The following is a 19,134-nucleotide window of genomic DNA, read 5'->3' on the forward strand; positions in this document are numbered from 1 at the left end:
AAGCATTGGGACTCCGCACACTAAAAGCTATTCCATACCTATCTTTGGACTATCTTTGGCAAAACGAAAGTTGTCACAGCACCAGTGCCTGATCATCGACAGACAGTCACCCCCCATGTAGAGTCTGGGAAACTACGTCGTCCGATTCGGTCTTGTATTCTGTTGTCTTCGCTATTGAAGGGGAGGGTCAGGTGTCCGTTATCAGTTTCCCCATACCCTGGCAGACAGGGCGCTTATCACGATGTGGGTTTATGAACCCAATCGAGGGGAAGCTGTAGATGCTCGCTTTTAATCTTGGGGGGTTCGGTTTAGTTCGACTCTTGGAGGTGCGGTGAGAAGTGCTAGAGCTAGAATTGTATACTAATCCCATTCAATTGTTGCGTAACTTGACTGCGGACATGGCGTTGGTGTGTGTGGAGGACTTTGAGAAAAAGGCAGCAGGGCAGCTGGAAAAGAATGCACTCGACTACTACAGAAGCGGAGCAGGGGAGCAGTTCACGCTGGGGCTGAATCGGGAGGCGTTCCGAAAGCTTCGCCTCCGTCCCCGGTGCCTGAGAGATGTTTCCCGCCTGGACATTGGCTGTCCGATCTTTGGTGAGCAAATGAAGTGGCCGCTAGGCATTGCGCCGACTGCAATGCAGAAAATGGCTCATCCAGATGGCGAGGTGGGCAATGCAAGAGCTGCCGGCAAAGCTGGATCCATATTCATTCTGAGCACGCTCTCGACCACATCCCTGGAGGACTTGGCCGCCGGCGCTCCGGACACCTGCAAATGGTTCCAGCTCTACATCTACAAAGACCGGTAGGCACAGATGCGTTACCTTTATGCTCGCATTACCCGACTACTTTTCACATTCCAGCACAATTACCGAGAAACTGGTACGCCGGGCAGAGAAGGCCAACTTCAAGGCTCTCGTTCTGACTATTGACGCCCCAATCTTTGGACATCGCCGTGCCGATGTGCGCAACAACTTCAGCCTACCGTCGCACCTGACTTTGGCCAACTTCCAGGGCGTGAAGGCCACAGGCGTGGCGACTACTGCAATGGGCGCCTCTGGCATTAATGAGTACGTGTCCAGCCAGTTCGATCCTACTATAACCTGGCAGGATATCAAGTGGCTGAAGGGCATTACACACCTGCCCATCGTTGTGAAGGGGGTATTGACTGCAGAAGACGCCGTGCTCGCCAAGGAGTTTGGCTGTGCCGGGATAATCGTGTCCAACCATGGAGCCCGCCAAATAGACACAGTCCCTGCCTCAATAGAGGCCCTCCCCGAAGTAGCGAAGGCTGTAGGCAACGATCTGGTAGTCATGCTGGACGGTGGCATTATGCAGGGCAATGATATCTTCAAGGCCCTAGCTCTGGGAGCGAAGACTGTCTTTGTCGGTCGTCCTGCTGTCTGGGGTCTAGCCTACAACGGACAGAAGGGCGTGGAGGATATGTTGAGCGTGCTCAGAAAGGATTTCGAGATCACAATGGCATTGATCGGCTGCCAAACACTGAATGATATTCAATCTTCGATGGTGGTACATGAGTCCCAATATTCCAAGCTTTGAGTACGGAAACCAATTCTAGAGCCTTTAAATAAATCGCAATTGGAAAGAAACAAAAAATATAGCTGTATTTTGAAAATATTTCCACAATTTTTCGATATGTAAAAGTACAAGTACATCGATACATGTTATAGCCCAACCTATCGTTTAAGTCCCACCTCTGTGAAATAAAAGAATATTAAATTAACAAAACACAAGAAACGCCATGCTTGAAGGTTGGTACTGTCGATCCCTTGCCAATCAAGAGGAGGGCGCTGTTAAGGACGAGCCTCTTCAGCAGGAGAGCGATGAGGAACAGCCCACGCGGAACATTGGCCAAGTGCACGCTAGGGGAGCGGGAGCAGGAGCACCAGCTAGTTCATCTTCAGCGTCTGCAGGAACTGCGAATAATGCAAATAACGTTGATTACAAGGATCGCTACAAGAATCTAAAGCGAAAACTAAAGTTTCTCATTTATGTAAGGCAACGGTCAGAGTGTTTCCAGTGAAAAAATTTAATATTGTGCTTGCAGGAAAACGAGTACTTTCAGGATTTGCTGCATACGAATCAGCGGCGCTTGCTAAAAGTGTCTCGCGACCGTACTTTCCTGCTTGATCGTTTGCTGCTTTACGAGCACCCCGCCAAGGACTCAAGCGACAGCGAGGCTACAGACAGCTCCGACTCGGAAACGGAACAAGCCACACCATCCACCTCCACAGCAGCTGGAGGCTCGCAGACACCAAGGGAGACCATTCGAAAAAAGCACAAAGAAAAAGGAACATCAGTGGCAACTGCAACTCCCCCTCACCAGCCTACTGTTGGTGCTACCCGTGGTCGCAGGCGCAAAGTATTGACTGGAGCTCTGTCCTCAAACCATGGAGTGCAGGCACCTGGGAAACGGCAGCTGACGGCCACAGTTCCTCCTTCTCAACAATCTCTGCATTCAGCCGTATCCCTAAGCACAGCTGAGATCACCCGTCAGTTGCAAGAGCGACGTCCGACGCCAATAGAACTTATGAGCCCGGAGTGTACTTCGGCCACTGTTCCCACAACAATGCTCAGCGATGAAAGCCCATCGAAATGGTAAATTTTGAATGAGATTCCATATCGTTTTTCTCTTCTATGAACTATTTGTGCTTGTCTGTCTTTGCTAGCTATCCCAATGAGAGCCTGCACCATCTGATGGAGGACGACTCGCACTCTCAGGAGGTGGCCGCCGAAGAGTGCGTGGCAATGGAGTACACCAATTAATATATTAATACACATTGATAGTTTGTATTATCTTCATCTTAAACCATTAAACTTAATAGTACCACATTCTCCCCTCGTATTAAAATCTGTGGCAAGTGACGTACTATCTGTACATTCTTTCGATTCAAGCTCTTCACCTCCACTGCGGGAACGGCTATGCACAGATCCCTGAGACGCTCAGAGCAATCAATAGGCGCTCCGCAGAGTTTCTGCTCTCCATAGTTGTATTTGCGACGTTGCCATGTCTCTGTGGCATTCCTCAAGAGAAGATTCCACTGCTTATCGTAGGCCACCAATTCGCCCACGACACTACCGCCTATCGCTCGATCCTTGCGAAGTACAACCCGAACGCGGATCTTTCGAATATTCTCTGAAGCAGGTGTGACTATGCATTTTTTCAACAGTTCCAGAGGGCCTATCGCCGTCTCCATGTATGTAAAAATATTCCGTTGATGTTTCTTGTTTAAAGTGCTGACCGTTGGCAATTGATGCGGCTCAAAACGGCGCTGCGGAACTTCTTCCAGAACAAGCACAGATTTTGAAGTGGAAGTCAAAGAAGGCTTTTTGTCTGCAGCTTGGCCAGGTCCGGCTGTTGTTCCAGATTTCTGTCGCTTGTTCAGTTGCCATACTCCAAACTTCTTAAGAGCGCTCTCGAAGGCGGCGATGTTTTGGTATAGTACTTTTGGAGGTACTTCTGTTATTTTGTAATTGGGCTCGTATAGCGCTCTGAGGGGGTTGAATTGCTCGCTGGACACATCCAGTTCGGGATCTGTGGCTGCTGAAACTTCACGTTTTTCCGAACTCGACTCCATGGGCGGCTTTTGTAAGGTTGTTTTGGTTTTCTTTTACAAATCAAATGTCAACATTTCTACCGTGCCGGCTTGATGGACGACTCACTTATCGATAGATAGGGATGGGATGGATGGAAAACAAATCGGGTAGATGTAAATAAGTAAATATGAATGTAATTAATACAATTAATACACCCCGTCGGATAATATATGTCAATGAAAGGAATACAGCTATTTCTTACATCTATTCATAATTGACATGAAAATAACACAGCTGAGTTGAAGCTAATACAGAATGTGACATGATCTACACAAAGAAGCTTTCGTCTCCCCTTGAGGGGGTCAATCTTATCAGTTAAGCTTTAAGAGCAGAGAATCAACAAGTGGGTGTGATAACTGAAAGAAATTACAAAGAGGATGACATGTAAGTAAAAATTTGGTGAGTCACCAGACCAATTAAAGAGAATTACATCCTCGTAGCCAACAGCCCCAGCTTGGACATTGGTCCGAAGACGCTCATCGGAGTGGGCGTTGGCCTGGTAGTGGCGGGAGGGGCAAGCTATTTTCTGTGCCGACGCTACGTGCAATACCGGGATGCTATGCCTCTGAAATGAAGGCGCGTGGGAACGCTGCAGCAGATCAACTTATTTCCGATCAAGTCCTGTGCTCCAATCGACTCGACACCAGGAACAGAGTACGACTGCGATGTGCTTGGAATGTCATACGAGGGAATACGCGATCGCACGCTAATGCTGCTCGATGAAAATAACACAATGGTGACGGCACGGGGCTATCCCCATATGAAATTAATAAAGTCAAAAAAAATCTCGGTCAAAGGACTCATATTCAGCGCACCGGGAATGCCCGAGTTGGAGCTTGATTTCGATAACTTGGAGAGTCCTGGCCAGAATTTGCGTACAATCATTTGGGGTGCCCCCGTGGATGCTATGCTTTGTGGAGACCGTTTCAACAAGTGGTTCTCTCAATTCATCTTGAAGAAGGAAACAGGAATGAAGCTGGTGCACTATCCGTACCCGAAGGCCGTGAAAAGAGTCTGCGACGACTTGAGGAACATGCCATTTATGCGGAAAGAGGATTCGGTAGGTACCAACACAATGGCATGAAATTATTAAGAACCGTTCGACCATTTTTACGAATAATCCGAACAGGGAACCTTTAACGATGCGACTAGCTACATGCTCATGAATCTGTCTTCGGTTGACGATTTGAACACTCGACTAAAGAATCCCGTTGAACCGCTACAATTTCGAGGTGGTTTCGAAATAAAATGTGACGTGCACGAGCCCTACGCCGAGGATAATTGGCAATGGGTTCGCATTGGTGATGAAGCCGTTTTTCGTCAAGTGGCTCCGCGCACAGTTTGCATTGTTCCGAATGTTAATGACAACACAGGGAAGCGGGACATCGATGGCGAACCGTTGAAGACTTTGAAAAGGTGATCTACCTACCTCCTACCCTCTACTAAATCTCAGGAAATAACCTATAACTTTATTTCTTTGATCAGCTATCGCATGTTCAACTATAAGTCCCCCTTACTAGGAATACATTTGGGTCTCCGGCAGGCAGGCAAAGTCAGGGCCAATGATGTTGTGTATGTTGGGGAAAAGTAAATCAATCTATTCAATCAATTGTTTTTTGTCGTATGTAACTATAGTCTTTTTGATTAAATATAATATAATAAATATATATATATATAAATGAAGGTAATGAATGTTCTATAAGCCGCAAGCAGTGAGTATAGTCGAGCTGTTAGGAGCGGCATTTAATTATTAAAAGGTTAACCCAGATCTTACGGTATATGATCAGTACGAAGGCATTATGGCTCTATTGACTAGGCTAATGCTAGTTACGAACAATTAATGGAGACGTAACGCAGTTACATGAGCTCAGTATACCCCAATACCCTACATTTAAGACCCTGTCACACATATCGATAGCCTGCACAGGGATGCACAATCCTATTTTGTGTCGGTAATAAATAAAATAAAAGGATAACAGGTCATTTTAAAACGAATATTAAATATTATCTTTAAAAACCTGAGTTGGATGTTCAAATTTTTTCCAGGCTCTTCGATATGATCTACATACAAACATATGTATGTATGTATGTATGTATGTCTAATCTGTTGAGCTTTGAGCTTTTGGCGCAGAGAAATCAACAGGTGTGATACATTTTGATACGTTCAGACATTTCATTTTAAGGCGATGGCAAGTAAGTGAAAACAATTTGTTAGATCCCCAGTTGACTAAGCAAATGATAATCACATCATTGAAGCCAGCAGTTGCAGCTTGGACATTGGTCCGAAGACGCTCATCGGAGTGGGCGTTGGCCTGGTAGTGGCGGGAGGGGCAAGCTATTTTCTGTACCGACGCTACCTGCAATACCGGGATGCTATGCCTCTGAAGTGGAGGCGCGTGGGAACGCTGCAGCAGATCAATTTATTTCCTGTCAAGTCCTGTGCTCCAGTCGACTTAGAGGCGGGCGTCGAGTACGACTGCGATGTTCTTGGATTGTCATACGAGGGAATACGCGATCGCACGCTAATGCTACTTGATGAAAGTAACACAATGGTGACGGCACGGGGCTATCCTCATATGTTGTTAATCAAATCAAGAAAAGCCTCGGTGAATGGAATCGTATTCAGCGCACCGGGAATGCACGATTTGGAATTAGATTTCGAAAATTTGGAGAGTCCTGGCCAAGATTTGCATACATCCGTTTGGGGTGCCCCCGTGGATGCAATGCTTTGTGGCGAACGGTTCAACAAATGGTTCTCTAAGTTCATCTTGAAAATGGAGACCGGTCTAAAGCTGGTGCACTATCCCTACCCGAAAGCCGTGAAAATCATCAACCCGCGACTGAAGAACATGCCCCATATAACGCAAGCGGATTCGGTGGGTAGACTGCATAGCTCGCTGTACCAACAGTTATTAAGTATTATTTTTGTTGTACAAAATCAACCGATCAGGGCACTTTCAACGATGCGACAAGCTATATGCTCATGAATCTGTCATCGGTCGCCGATCTGAACACCCGGATTAAGAATCCCGTGGATCCGCTTCAATTTCGAGGTAACTTCGAGTTAAAAGCTGATATAGACGAGCCCTACGCGGAGGATCATTGGCAATGGGTTCGCATTGGGGACAAGGCCGTCTTTCGATCAGTGGCTCCCTGTACACGTTGCATTCTTCCGAATATTAATGTCAATACAGCGGAGCGGGACATTGACGGCGAACCTTTGAAGACGTTAAGAAGGTAGTAGAGTGATACAGCGTAGAGTCTACACAAACATATGAAATAACTTTGAATGCCTCTTTTTCTTTTATCAGCTTTCGCCTGTTCAACTATAGCTCCCCAGCACTGGGCATACACTTGGGTCTGCGGCAGCCAGGCAGGGTCAAGGCCAATGATGTTGTGTATGTTGGAGAGAAGTAAATCAATTTCTGAACATTTCGTCTGCTTATCGTATAAATATTCATGTATACACTCCAGTTTATTAAATAGAACATACATACATAGATAATGAAAGTAACTCATGTGTTTTATATGCAAATATACATCCAATCCGGCACGGTATGAACCTATAACAATTAAAACAATATCGTTGGCCATGCACTAAACGCATGACTGCCAGGCGAGACCGCCACAGGCCATGCTCACAATAACATAGACAATAAATATAATCACTATCCCAACCACAACATAGACACGAATATTCTTCCAAAACATCTGTCGCGCCAAATTTCGTGAAGCCTTGCGGAATGCAACCGACTGTAAATAAAGGCGCGAGAGCTGTTATAGCAAGAGATATATTTATTTGTGTTGAAATTAACTTACGTTATTGCTCAAGTTTTCTGTTTTATTGACGAGCAGCTCCAACTTTTCTCCCCGATCACGTAGACTGTCTATAATAAGCATGGAAGACAATGCGGAGTATAAAGAAAATTGAAGCAATCATGATGGTTTCCAAGTGCTCACCAATATTCTTAACCATTATGTCTTTCAGTTCGTCTATCTGGCCATGAACACGAGAAATTGTATCAACATCACGCGACTGGCTGGAGTAGATCATCTGCTGGGCAAGTACTTGCGAGAACTCTGTATTCATGGCATAGGCGATTGCCGTGGCCACCTGCAGTCCATAAGTCTGTATGAATTTCTGCTTGATATCCGCCAGAAAAAAGAAAGCTCGGTTTCTTTCAAACTCCTGAAAGTAGAGATAAGTCACATTTAATGTTAATTTAGGGTTCATTCCACAGTCCATTCAACTTACATTGTCGGTAATGCACATGTAAACCAACTTGTTCTCGCATGTGTAGTGAATCAGATAGTCGCCGTGGGTGTAGGTCATCTTGTGGTTGTGCACCCCAATCCGCCCAATTATATGCTCCGTCACTTCGGCAAAGTTTCCAACGCACTCCGCAAACTTGGCAAGCACCGTGGTGCCGCGCGAGATGACACTATACAGTATCGGCATTATATGGTATCGGCTTTTTTATTTAGGGTGCGGCTGTATACAAATCTCCGGTTACTTGCACTTTCTCGCTCTTGCAGTTGCTGCTGCTGCTGCTGTTTATCTATGCAACAACAGAGACTTCTTACTGATGACGTGCTTTGCTCGGTCCCTGCGTTAGAATGCAACACACAAAGAGTAAGCTAATGAAATTAGTACAAAAAAGTGCATTCATGCATTATGCACATCAAGTTTTGTTTTGTTTATAATTTGCATGAATGTTATGAAACTTACAGAACTATTTACACAGCTCCTGTGAAAAATATCGTGGTAACAAAAACTTGTAATGGAAGAGGAAACATGGATCTACAAGAAGAGTTAACTATTATTATATTTCGCGGATTAACTCACGCTACTCTACTGTTTTAAAAGAGGGATTAGGTGGTCCCTTTTTTTACATACCATTTTATCCTCAAATCCGCGGTCTAACTGCACATATTGCGTTTTGTTATTTTGAATAACAATTTATTTTTTTTTTGCTTATATTTATTTTTCAACTGCACAAAGAAAATAGCAACAATTGCTGACGCTTCGGATGCACCTATCGATAGCACTATCGCTCGCTTCGATTGCACATAGCAGTAGCCATACAGTTTGTAAATATATCAGTTCATGCAAGCAAACTGTCTCAGTTGACTTCGCGTTAAGAATACCCCAAAAAGCCTGGTGGGAATGTACATATGTTTGCGAGTAATTTTTAGCACTTGACACATTTTGAATTTTATGTTTGTCTTCTGTGCTCTTTCAATTTGAATTGCATAAAATATGAGAAAAATGTCACGAAATCAGAAAAACTAATTTTTGTAACTCATTATTTGGGCAAATATATTTTTCAAATTCAAAGAGGTTAAAGGGATACACGTCTAAATATAAAAACAAATAATGTATACCAATGTATGTATGTACCACATACATACATACTATTAATATTACATATTACCAAATAATCGTATGGATATTTCTATTAATATTAAATTAATATTATATAAAAAAAGTTAAGTTAAAGTTTAAAATTTAAAAAGTCATTTGCGTTGCAAAGAATTATATATATTTATACTTATGCATACATCTGCCTTCAAATATCTATGCTTACTCACACAGTGCACGCTCAATACCGTGATGGAAGTCTTTTCGAATTTAAAGTAAAATCTTAATACATATACACCAACTGCGCGTGGGATACTCTCAGCGCAAATTAAACTGGGACCTATCTATGTATGTACTGTATGGTTAGTGGCACAGCCGCTAGCAAACAGTTTCTGCTCGAAAAAAGTATTTTCGGTTTCATGCAAACATCATTTTTATCTGATCTGACTACTAGGCTATAAGCAGGCTGCTAAATTTTTTGTCGCACAAATATCAGGGATGATTTTCTATCGTTTCCATACGAATATCATCCCTGATTCGGTCGACTAAAAATATAACATTTCTGAGTACTGGGCAAATAGCCTTTTAACTATTTCTGGATTAAGTATACAGAAACACTTGTTTCTCCTTTACAAATTCCACAAGATGTCTATTTTTTGCAAAAAATGGAATTCAAATTCAAAATGGCGCATTCTCTGTTTGGGTTCGTGTCTTAAAGGGTCGGTCAGCAGTGGGAACGAGACAACAAGTTGGTGGTAGGGTTACCAAGTACGATCTATTCAAACTAGTTTTTACTTATTATTAAATATTTAGACTTTAATCAAGCTGAAACAATTTCTACATATTTATATATTAAAAAAAATGTAAGCCTTGGCTTAGATTGCAAATGATTAAAGTCGCTAAAAGTCGTAATATATGATTTTTAATAATTTCAATTTATTTTGTAGAGCTCTTAGGTTTTCAAGCTTTGACGATCATTTGGAAACCGATCCAACTATAATACCTTTACAAATCTGATATAGGTTCAAATCCGATTTACTTTTCAATCCACTTCGTACACAACCCGAAGGCGACGCCATGTTGAAATTTCAGACATTCTCGTGTGAAAAAATAATGTGCACTGTTGGGGTTGCGATTCGATGCAAAAATTGACAATTTTCAAAGACTGTACAAAGATATTTTGTCCGGTCACAGTTAAAAGATACGCGGCAGTGTTGCTCTAGTGTTTATGCAAAGAATCACAGCGTCGCTTTGTTGTTATCGCTTGGTGGTGCTGCCGCCGCTGCCTGTCTGCCATTGAGGACGGACGCCTTTGTAGAGAAATACATAATTTTGGCAATCAAATACTTGCACGTGGAATGGATTACACACCACAACGCCGCAACATGAGCCATACTCCAAACAGTGAAGTGATGCTGGTCCCGGACGCGACTCCCTCGCCATCGCCGCTGGCCAAACTCGATGTTGACTTTTCAGGTAAGCGAAGGCGCCGACTCCTGAGGACTGCTGATGCTCACACCGTGCTTGTATTTTTTCGTATAGGCTCGAATTATGAGATGCACTCGAGCCTTTCTGATGAGGAGCGTCGTTACTATCTAAAGGAGTTCCCGAGCGTGGATACGATCAACCAGCGAAAGGTGCACTGCACAGTATGCAAACTGCACATGGGCACTGCCCCCGGTTCGGAGGCAAGCATCAAGATGCACCCCATTCTGCGCGTAACGCACTGCGTCAAGTGCCACGAATTTTACAACAGTGGAGAGTTCTCAAAGGGCGAGGACGGTTCGGAGCTGTATTGTCGGTGGTGCGGTCAGGGCGGTGAGGTCTATTGTTGTTCGACATGTCCGTATGTTTTCTGCAAGTCGTGCATCGTGAAGAATCTTTCGCGCGGCGTCATTGTAGACATTGAACAGAATGAGAACTGGAACTGCTTTAGCTGCACCCCCAAGATCCTATGGCCCCTGCGGGCCCAGCACTGGGCCCTAGTCAACTACATCCAAACGCAGAAGCGGTGAGTGCTTTTGCCGTGTACTTCTTTCCCATCAGATGTTGACGTTTTATATTCCTGTGTTTTTGCAGAGGCCTGCAGAGCCTGCAATTGCCCGAAAAGGAGGCGCGTCGCCAGATGATGCAGGACAACAGTGTGTGCTGCCGTCTGGCCAAGGCTAAGTCCAACAGCCTCTCCGATTCCGCTGAGAGCCTTGAATCAACCACTTCGAAGCGCAGCCACAACAGTTCTGTGAGCTCTGCGAAGAAGGGCTCTTCGGCAAAGCTGCAAGGTCCGCCCACCAAGCGTCCCAAGGCGTCAAACGACGAAGTCGTCTGTACGCCCGATTTGCTGAGCATGCTGGAGCCCGACTGTCAGATTTCCATGCCCCAAAAGCCGGCAGCGCGTCTCCCGGTCTCACCGGCTAACATAACAAAAACGCCAAGGATTGTCACCGTGCAACAAAACTATACCGGACCCAGTCCCAGTCCCAGCAGCAATGGTAAAAGTCCACCCCGACTCAGCTTGCCTCCCCCTTTGGTACTGAGTGGCTCGGGAGTTCGGTATCGCCAAAGTTCACCGGCCAGTGTTGTGCGTCGCACCGTGGTGCCCAATAGCGTTAGGAACACTGGGCCCGTCTTCCACACTATCAACGGGTTCCGCGTGGATCTGAACAGCGCCGCGCAGCAGGACTCGTACCGCCTTCCCAATGGACGGCTCATCCAGGTCAAGCGCCAGATGCCACTTAGCAGTCAGCCTGCAACCGCTTTGACACCGCCCACTCCGATGTCTGTGGGTCCACTGGGTCAGGTCATAATTCGACCCCGTTCTCTCGCAGCCGCTCCGCCAACCATTCGCCAAGTGCACAGCAGCAGCGCCAACAGCAGCCCAGGCGGCACTCTACCATCCGTGGTCTCCAACATGGGCAACAATATGGGGATCTACAATCCGCAGATTAATCAACAGCAGCGAGCTCCTCAAGGTGTGCGCGTTGGAAATGTTAGCCAGACAAGTGCCAGTGGCAGTGCAAATGCCAGTGCCAGTGGCGGACCTTTACCGACGGTGGGGAACGGTAATGGAGGAGAAGGGACTCTGATATACGCGGTGCAACCGAACAAGGCACCTGCATTGATGCGCCACGTGTTCCCTAATAGCTCCATTGGACAGGCGCGTGCCCAGCTGCAGGAGCAGATATTCAATGCCATGGACATTTGCACTCATCTCACCGGAAAAGTCATCTCTCTGACCCATTCGAATGCATACAATCAGGCGCGCAGCTTTATGGATCTTAAGGAGCTGTACATTCATATGTCCTACCTAATGACCTATGCTATCGGACGCTTCAAGCATCTGCAGGATAAGTGTCTGGTCGATATGCGCGACATGGGCTTCAAGAACGATGCCAACAGTCTGGAGAACGGCCAGTTGGCTGCTGGTAAGTCCCTGCCAAACCTCTCTACCTTACTTCTTAGATTTAAGGCACCGTTTGGTAGCCACCTGTCTCCAAATAAATGTAAAGGGGGCCTGGAGTTTCTCTATTATTGTCTTTGGAGAAAATTTTCAACACATGGACTGGCGCTGTCAGTTCTTCGTTTTAGCCGTTATTCGTTGTTCGGGTTTTGTGCGCGAGTGTTCATTTCTGAATTTGCCCTTGCTGAAGAGCAATGAGAGGAAAGAGAAAAGGAGCATGTATGTAAGTATCCTGTGATCCACTGATTGTCTGTTTAGGGAAAACTGCAAGTTCCATTCCTTGGCTGCGATAGCGATTGGTTTTAGCTTGGTCCATGTGTTTGCAAAATACTATCCAAAGAGGCAATGGAATAGAACCCAGAAGCAGTTTTTCCCTAAACGTTAATCTCTCTCTTTGTCATTTCTTGTGTGCTTCCAGCCGTCGACTATGTCTGCTTTGGCCAAATTGACGACGTGGATCTCTTCAACACAGGCTGCAACAGCTTCCACAATCAAGTGTACGAATACCGCAAGAGTCTGCACGCGAATCTCAAGGAGGGAGAAGACTGCGAGCCCCTGCCAGCTCTGATGCCCCTGGGAGTGCGAGCCGAGGGCGATCCCATTGACGAGGAAGACCCAGAAAATGAGAACGAGAATGCCAGTGCATTCGAGGCGGTGCCCAGCAAGAACAATGACAACGATGTCGATAGCTGCGATTATGACGAGCCCGATGATTTGGATGACGATTTGGACGATGATAATGATGACCTGGACAGCGAGGACCTCGGCGAACTGGGCACCGAGGAGAGCATGAATCGCAACGAACAGGCCCACGCCTACGACCGTAAGCTGACGCGACTGCTGCGCGAGTATCCCTCGATCTGGTGCACCCATCACCCGGACTACGGCAAAATGGAGGTCACGCGTAAGCAGTGGCGTGTCATAGCCAGCCACTTTCCGCGCGGCGACGATATCAAGCTTCGCTGGAAGAACGTGCGCAAGCGCTATGTGCGCATCGAGCGCCGCAACCGTCTGGGGAAGCGCTTCAAGGGATATTTTGACAAGGCAACCAACTATCTGGCCAACAGAGATCTGCCGCGCAGCCAGTGGCTGGAGGTGGACTGTGGCGAGGACGATGGGGATGGCTTCGAGCGAAAGCAACTGGACGTCATTGAAAACACCATGGACAAGGATCACGGAACAAGGCAAACGAGGCAAACGAAGGAGACGCAGGAGATGCGGAAGCCGGTGAAGGCGAGACAAGTGCCCGTCCGCGACATTGACATGCGCATCATCAACTTTGCCAAGAGCCATCCCGTTCTGTGGCGCAAGTCGGTCGATCCCGAGTTCAATAGCATTGACGAGCAGACACGGAAGTCGCTGTGGCTAAATTTTTGTAAATCGGCAACCAGTGAGTAGTCCTCTAGAAGGGCATCGTTGACAGGTGGACAGTTAATCAGTGTTTCTTTCACTTTTCAAGACTATCCGTGCGATTACCTGGTGGGCCGCTGGCAACAAATGTTCGAAATGTTCAAGACCTTCCGCCTGAGGACCATCAAGGACGAAAGAGTCCATGTCAACCTGCAGCTAAAGTATTCGAAATATTTGGCCAGCTTGTTCTTTCTCCATAAAATCGATGAGCAGGACTTGCGCGATGAGTTTGAGCCGCAGCAGGATTGTGTACAGAACGAGAACAAGTCCGGCAGCAAGTTGAAGCAAATGGCCGATGACAATCAGTTTGCCCAGCAGCTGGTGCTGGCCATGCGCGCCTACCCCACTCTGTGGAATCCGCGTCATGCTGACTACAATGATGTGGTTGCCCGCGAGCGCCTTTGGCCCGAGGTTGCCCGGCGTCTTCCACGCTTCAAGCGAGACGCCCAGACATGCAAGCAGCGCTGGCAGATGGCCAAATTCGCTTATGAGTGCTATTGCCGCGAGCTGAATCGACAGCCACAGCCCAATGAAACGACTCTGAAAAAGCTGCGCTTGAACTTTCCCTTGGAGGAGATGCGCTTCCTCAATATTTAATTACCATTTCATTCCAGTCAATGCCAATCTAAACATAGTTTATGTATAACCATACGAATAAGATCGAATAAAGAAATTTCCAACCTCTGTTTGATTGGGAGCTTCTGATTTTTAGGCTACGCATATCTGATCGAAAGAATGATGCATTTTTGTTAATTTTGATTGTCTCTTGCAGAGAAACAAGCCAGTGATGACGAGGATAACGAGATCGAGATTGTGGAGCCTAAGACGGATACCATCACCATTGATTCCGACAACGAGGACGAGGCGTGCTTGCTCTCTAGCAGCAAGAAGATTATGAAGATAACTTCTGTTTCGTCTCATTCTCCGAAGATAGATGTTCCGAAGAGGGAAGTTATGGAAGTACTGCCGAGTGAGGCCGATATGGCCGCCTTTAGCTCAACAATATTAGCCAGTCTTCTCGAAGTGGAAATTACTGATGGCACTGCCGAGCTCAAGAATGTTTCGCCAGGACACAAAAAGCAGCCTCGTAAGAAGACTACGAACAGGCCGAATCCTGCATTGCTCCAATTGGAGCGCCAGCGCATGGAGGAGATAAAGCTCACCGATGCCAAGCTAAAAAAAAAAGTCGTGGTCAAGTTACGAAGAGCCGAGGAAGAGTTTGAGGTGGCCCGTAAATGGGCTAAGAACTGCGATAAGCAGGCCAAGAGTGACCGCCAGGCTCAACAGGCAAAGCACAACGCTGAGAAAAACCCAGTTGCCGGACCCAAAGAGCCAATTTCTATCGAAGTAGAAAAAGAATCTGACCACTGTATTAAGGGGGGGTCCAGCCCAAGTAACCCAGTAGCTGACAAAGAAACGGAAAAGCCTGAGGCACCCCAAGAAACTAGCAGCAAGAATGACAAATCAGACGACCCAAAAAAAGAGTTTGCAAGTGATGATAACCTAAAAATAGGAGATGCAGCAGACAGGCAGCACGAGAAAGATGACTCTGAAGCTCAAGCCGAAACTGAACCTCAACCCGAGCCAGAAGCTGAAGCGGGAGCGGAAGCGGAAGACGAAGCTCAATCCAAACCTGATGCTGTTGATGAGGACAACGAAAAAGAACTCTTAAGTATTAATCCAGTTGTAGGCGATGACATGCAATGCCCACAGTCCGAAACGGATGCTGTGAAGGATAAATCTTCGGATAAAGAAAAGTATCATTTCAAAGAAGCAATGGACACTTCCACTGAAACCCCTGCTGCTGTGCCGCTGGAAAGCATGGACATAGACGTTCCCATTGAGAAAACGGAACAAACAAAAGATGAAGTAGATGAATCAAAAGAGCTGGATGGTATTGGAGTGAGTGACCGAGCCAAAGATCTCAGTCCCATAGCATATACAGCTGAAGCTAAAGCGTTTAAAGACAAGGAAAATGAGCTGACAGTTGCAGAAATAAATCCTCAAATTGTAGCTTCCGAGACTAACTCAGCAACGTTGCGAATGCCATTGCCAGAACCCATCCTAAATGATGATCAAAACGAGGAGATCTGTGAGTACCGGCGTGAATCTGTACCCATAACGGAGAACGAAGCTGTTGCAGGTTTCAACGAGAATGTCGAAAGGAAATTGACACCATCGGACGAGTCTTCCTCAAATGGGACTGCCACTGGACAGATCATTCAAGACCCCGACCACGACTTTGCATAAAGCATTGACATCATGGACCTTAATAGCACATTAGTAACTTATACTCTGTGTATATAATACTTTCATGATCCAATGAGATGCAAGAAAACTTCAAATAATTTGTTGAGTAAATTTAATTTGGGTTTAAATGCACTTAAACTTGTTTTATATATCGCATATACATATATTTGGCATTCATTCAATATATGTGCGTGCATACAATATCTTTTCTAAGTTTATTTATGATACACAAATGTACAAAGTGAATGAATTATTGATCATGTTATATTCTTAAGAAACTACACGAATTAATTCAGACGACCATTCTGTTCTTTAATAAATTGTTATGGCCTCTACTTACAGTGATATTGGACATACAAGTTTGTATGATTCTTTCACACCAGAATCGGTGACATGTTTGCTTATAGCTTTCCCATTCTGTATAGGTATGTGCATAAGAAGACATCGCATTTAATCAATCATTCATTGTTATATTCCCGAAACACTAACAAGGTCTGCCCGTCATCAAAGCGATCTGAAGATCTATTAGTCCTAGAAGATACGAGTATCTGGGTCTGCTCCAATTATGAATTTGTCTATGAGTATTTCTAATATCAGCAACTGAACAGGAGAGGATTCAAGCCAGTAGAAATTATTTAGTACTTAGGGTATTAATTGATATTAAGTAAATATATTTTGTAAGTTATGAGCTATTATATGAATACAAATAAAATCTTAAACACCTAGTGCATGTAGTATCTATTTATTTTATTTGATTCGAGGTGGTCAAGGCTGAAGGGTCAACACATCGGAAGCTTTGAACGGAGGATTACATTTACGAGTACATACTATTCATCTATGTGATATATCTTATGTGCAATACTTTTAACGTTGATATGGATATATGGAGCTTCTGCTCACTCTAATCTCATTCGATGGATTCACAACACAACGGCTTCCCATTAAATACGATGCGAGAGAAGAGGAGTGTATTATCAGATGGGAATAGCACGAGCTCAATATTCGTTGCAATCTTCAATGAAATTGGGTAAACAATAATACAACGCTATATATATAATAATATCTCGTTTCATATGTATGTGCGGGCATTTCAGACGTTGTGTTAGAGTATTCTGTTACTTATAATTTCAGGAACATAAAGTGGATTCTCGTGAGTTATAATAACAAACTGTGCGGCGTGTATAAATAAACATTATGAAGTATTTTTGGGTCTTTACAAAGTTGGGGCGAGTAGAACATATAGGGTCATACAAGCCTGTCTTGGGAGCGCATATTACTAACAATTTGGGCGCTTGTGCAGTCGCATGTGGTTGAAGTAACGACCTGGCGGCGGGCACCTAATCTTGTAGTCGGAAACATAGTTCCAGGCCTCCACCATTGTGTCGTCCTTCACCTGATGCTGCGTAATGCTGCCTTTGAAGGCGCACAAATGCTTTGAGTGGGCAAAACTGAAGAGCGGGTGATGATGTCGCTTAATGTGGGCACGCTGTGCGCAAAGCCCGGTGATGTAGACGTCCTCCAAATACACAAGCGTCGTGTTCAGAGAGGCCTCGTACAGCCGTTGCACCACATCAATAGAGAGAAGGTACCCGGCTCCGGACAAATACTTTGGATAGGACTCCGGCGGATACATATAGGAAGGCATGTACCACTTGCTGCTAACATCGTTGACGGGCACCACGTTGCAGAACTGGTGTCCGTACATCACCTCGCTGGTGTCGTTCAGTCGATTCTGCGGTGACTTCACCAGGAACGTGTATCGATCATGATAGTCCAGAGTATCGTTGTACAGCGGAACGGAGCCGCCTAGCAGAAAGTGCAGCAGATTGGGGACATTTACAAAGGTGTCGTCGTCGCACTTGAGAAAGTACGCGGTGCTGTTGGCGCAGCTCCGGCTTATGTGTTTCAAGGCCATCACCGACTTGAGTGTTAGATTGTTGTAGCTATCGACAAAGCTCTCCTGAATGATATCGTTGTACTGCTCCGCCTCGCTGTGAACTCTAGACAACGTTTCGTTTCCCTCAAGGGATTCGTACTTGCTGCGGCCCACAATGAAGACAACGCGGACGGAGGCTGACAGTGAATCGCCCTCGCCGCTTAGGTAATCGGCATACAGCTTCAGGCGCGCCGTCATCGGTGGCAAGTAGTTTCCCTTGAGATGGCCATGCAACTTCACAAATGCTCCGTAGTTGAACTCCGAGGTGTTTCCCCATGTCTCGCGTATTGTCTGCCGTTGAACAAAGTTTCCCAGGCTGGTGCAAACGGCGATTACCAGGAAGGTCTTGTTGCGACAAAACCCCCGCGGCACAATAAGCGCCGTCTCCTGCACTGGGTCTATGTAGTCGCCTATGCTCCGGGAGGTCTCCAGTGTCCAGTCCGGTAAGCCCACTGGCAACGCAAAAGTAAAAAGAAAACACGAGGATCAATATAATGGAGATACGCATCCCTAGCCGCTTCTCTTACCGCGACGTTTGTGCACATCCATGTACATCAATGGCAGGTAGACAAGGAGTAGCAGGAATATAAATGATGCCATAAGAGTGTAACATCCGAGCCGACGCAAACTTCTTGGAAGAGGCAAGCGCGGTCGCCGCTGCAGCTTCATAGCTCCTTGTCCTCGCTTGCCCTTGGGCTGCCTTGCAGTTGTCTCTTCATCGGACACAGATGCCGTCGACCCCGAACTAACGGAAGAGTCCGCCAACAGAGCACACTGCTCTTCATGCCCGCTACATGCGTTATTCATTTGCTCTTTTGTTGTTTAATCTCCCTTTGGTCGGCGTTCGCTTTGTCTGCATTTCAGGTCCATTGCATTTTTTCAATGCCAACTGTTAATCCAAGCAGCAGCGGCAGCAGTACTGAATGCACTGTCAATAAATCTTTAATTAACTGCTCTGCGACCGGCAAATTGCACTAATATTTGCAATTCGATTTAATTCACGCAATAGGCAGCAACAATCACTTGAAATTTGATAAAAATGCCATCCAGCTGATTACACACTCGCCAACACAAGTTCATGTACACATAGACATGCCAGAATTT

General features: G+C 45.8%; 8 protein-coding genes across 15 annotated transcripts; 5 read left to right on the top strand and 3 right to left on the bottom strand.

Moving 5' to 3' along the window:
• Window positions 1-27: 27 nt before the first annotated feature.
• LOC117892529 (beta-1,3-galactosyltransferase 1) lies at window positions 28-19,099 on the bottom strand. Of its 2 annotated transcripts, XM_034798833.1 has the most exons (3): window positions 18,558-19,099; window positions 17,372-18,482; window positions 28-38 (listed from the first exon to the last, which is right to left on the bottom strand). In XM_034798833.1, coding segments are annotated over exons 1-3 (1,392 nt in total). In that variant the 5' UTR covers window positions 18,838-19,099; the 3' UTR covers window positions 28-37. The 2 variants fall into 2 exon arrangements, with proteins under 2 accessions (XP_034654724.1, XP_034654722.1); XM_034798831.1 differs by lacking the exon at window positions 28-38 and having other exon boundaries at window positions 16,647-18,482.
• LOC117892533 (peroxisomal (S)-2-hydroxy-acid oxidase GLO5) lies at window positions 297-1,560 on the top strand. Its single transcript, XM_034798838.1, has 2 exons — window positions 297-802; window positions 861-1,560. The coding sequence occupies exons 1-2, from the start codon at window positions 399-401 to the stop codon at window positions 1,555-1,557; spliced, it is 1,101 nt and encodes a 366-aa protein (XP_034654729.1). The 5' UTR covers window positions 297-398; the 3' UTR covers window positions 1,558-1,560.
• LOC117892537 (INO80 complex subunit E) lies at window positions 1,706-2,788 on the top strand. Its single transcript, XM_034798845.1, has 3 exons — window positions 1,706-2,011; window positions 2,066-2,616; window positions 2,688-2,788. The coding sequence occupies exons 1-3, from the start codon at window positions 1,760-1,762 to the stop codon at window positions 2,782-2,784; spliced, it is 900 nt and encodes a 299-aa protein (XP_034654736.1). The 5' UTR covers window positions 1,706-1,759; the 3' UTR covers window positions 2,785-2,788.
• On the bottom strand, window positions 2,803-3,668 carry LOC117892540 (U7 snRNA-associated Sm-like protein LSm11). Its single transcript, XM_034798848.1, has one exon. It carries the CDS (start codon window positions 3,594-3,596, stop codon window positions 2,823-2,825), a length of 774 nt encoding a protein of 257 aa, XP_034654739.1. The 5' UTR covers window positions 3,597-3,668; the 3' UTR covers window positions 2,803-2,822.
• On the top strand, window positions 3,925-13,150 carry LOC117892535 (mitochondrial amidoxime-reducing component 1-like). 3 transcript variants are annotated; one of them, XM_034798843.1, is made up of 5 exons: window positions 3,925-3,999; window positions 5,872-6,491; window positions 6,566-6,852; window positions 6,927-7,051; window positions 13,140-13,150. In XM_034798843.1, the coding sequence occupies exons 1-4, from the start codon at window positions 3,993-3,995 to the stop codon at window positions 7,030-7,032; spliced, it is 1,020 nt and encodes a 339-aa protein (XP_034654734.1). In that variant the 5' UTR covers window positions 3,925-3,992; the 3' UTR covers window positions 7,033-7,051; window positions 13,140-13,150. The 3 variants fall into 3 exon arrangements, with proteins under 3 accessions (XP_034654734.1, XP_034654732.1, XP_034654733.1); XM_034798841.1 differs by lacking the exon at window positions 13,140-13,150 and having other exon boundaries at window positions 6,927-7,125; XM_034798842.1 differs by lacking the exons at window positions 3,925-3,999; window positions 13,140-13,150 and adding an exon at window positions 5,681-5,808 and having other exon boundaries at window positions 6,927-7,125.
• LOC117892441 (mitochondrial amidoxime-reducing component 1-like) lies at window positions 4,052-5,274 on the top strand (the record flags this gene model as incomplete). The annotated part of the gene is given in 3 exon segments (XM_034798682.1): window positions 4,052-4,675; window positions 4,745-5,031; window positions 5,101-5,274. Coding segments are annotated over 3 exon segments (1,017 nt in total), but the record flags the coding sequence as incomplete, so codon positions are not given.
• Window positions 7,072-8,655, bottom strand: LOC117892541 (vesicle-associated membrane protein 7). Of its 2 annotated transcripts, none has more exons than XM_034798849.1 (6): window positions 8,513-8,655; window positions 8,345-8,416; window positions 7,871-8,222; window positions 7,576-7,804; window positions 7,435-7,502; window positions 7,072-7,368 (listed from the first exon to the last, which is right to left on the bottom strand). In XM_034798849.1, the coding sequence occupies exons 3-6, from the start codon at window positions 8,072-8,074 to the stop codon at window positions 7,213-7,215; spliced, it is 657 nt and encodes a 218-aa protein (XP_034654740.1). In that variant the 5' UTR covers window positions 8,075-8,222; window positions 8,345-8,416; window positions 8,513-8,655; the 3' UTR covers window positions 7,072-7,212. The 2 variants fall into 2 exon arrangements, with proteins under 2 accessions (XP_034654740.1, XP_034654741.1); XM_034798850.1 differs by having other exon boundaries at window positions 7,871-8,253.
• Window positions 10,054-16,136, top strand: LOC117892527. 4 transcript variants are annotated; one of them, XM_034798825.1, is made up of 5 exons: window positions 10,054-10,453; window positions 10,520-10,988; window positions 11,057-12,399; window positions 12,853-13,824; window positions 13,894-14,530. In XM_034798825.1, exons 1-5 carry the CDS (start codon window positions 10,336-10,338, stop codon window positions 14,439-14,441), a joined length of 3,450 nt encoding a protein of 1,149 aa, XP_034654716.1. In that variant the 5' UTR covers window positions 10,054-10,335; the 3' UTR covers window positions 14,442-14,530. The 4 variants fall into 4 exon arrangements, with proteins under 4 accessions (XP_034654716.1, XP_034654719.1, XP_034654718.1 ...); XM_034798828.1 differs by lacking the exons at window positions 12,853-13,824; window positions 13,894-14,530 and adding exons at window positions 14,617-15,936; window positions 15,988-16,109 and having other exon boundaries at window positions 10,082-10,453; XM_034798827.1 differs by lacking the exons at window positions 12,853-13,824; window positions 13,894-14,530 and adding exons at window positions 14,617-15,585; window positions 15,619-16,136 and having other exon boundaries at window positions 10,083-10,453.
• Window positions 19,100-19,134: the final 35 nt, after the last annotated feature.

This window comes from Drosophila subobscura, chromosome E, assembly GCF_008121235.1.
Source record: "Drosophila subobscura isolate 14011-0131.10 chromosome E, UCBerk_Dsub_1.0, whole genome shotgun sequence".
Lineage (NCBI taxonomy): Eukaryota > Metazoa > Arthropoda > Insecta > Diptera > Drosophilidae > Drosophila > Drosophila subobscura.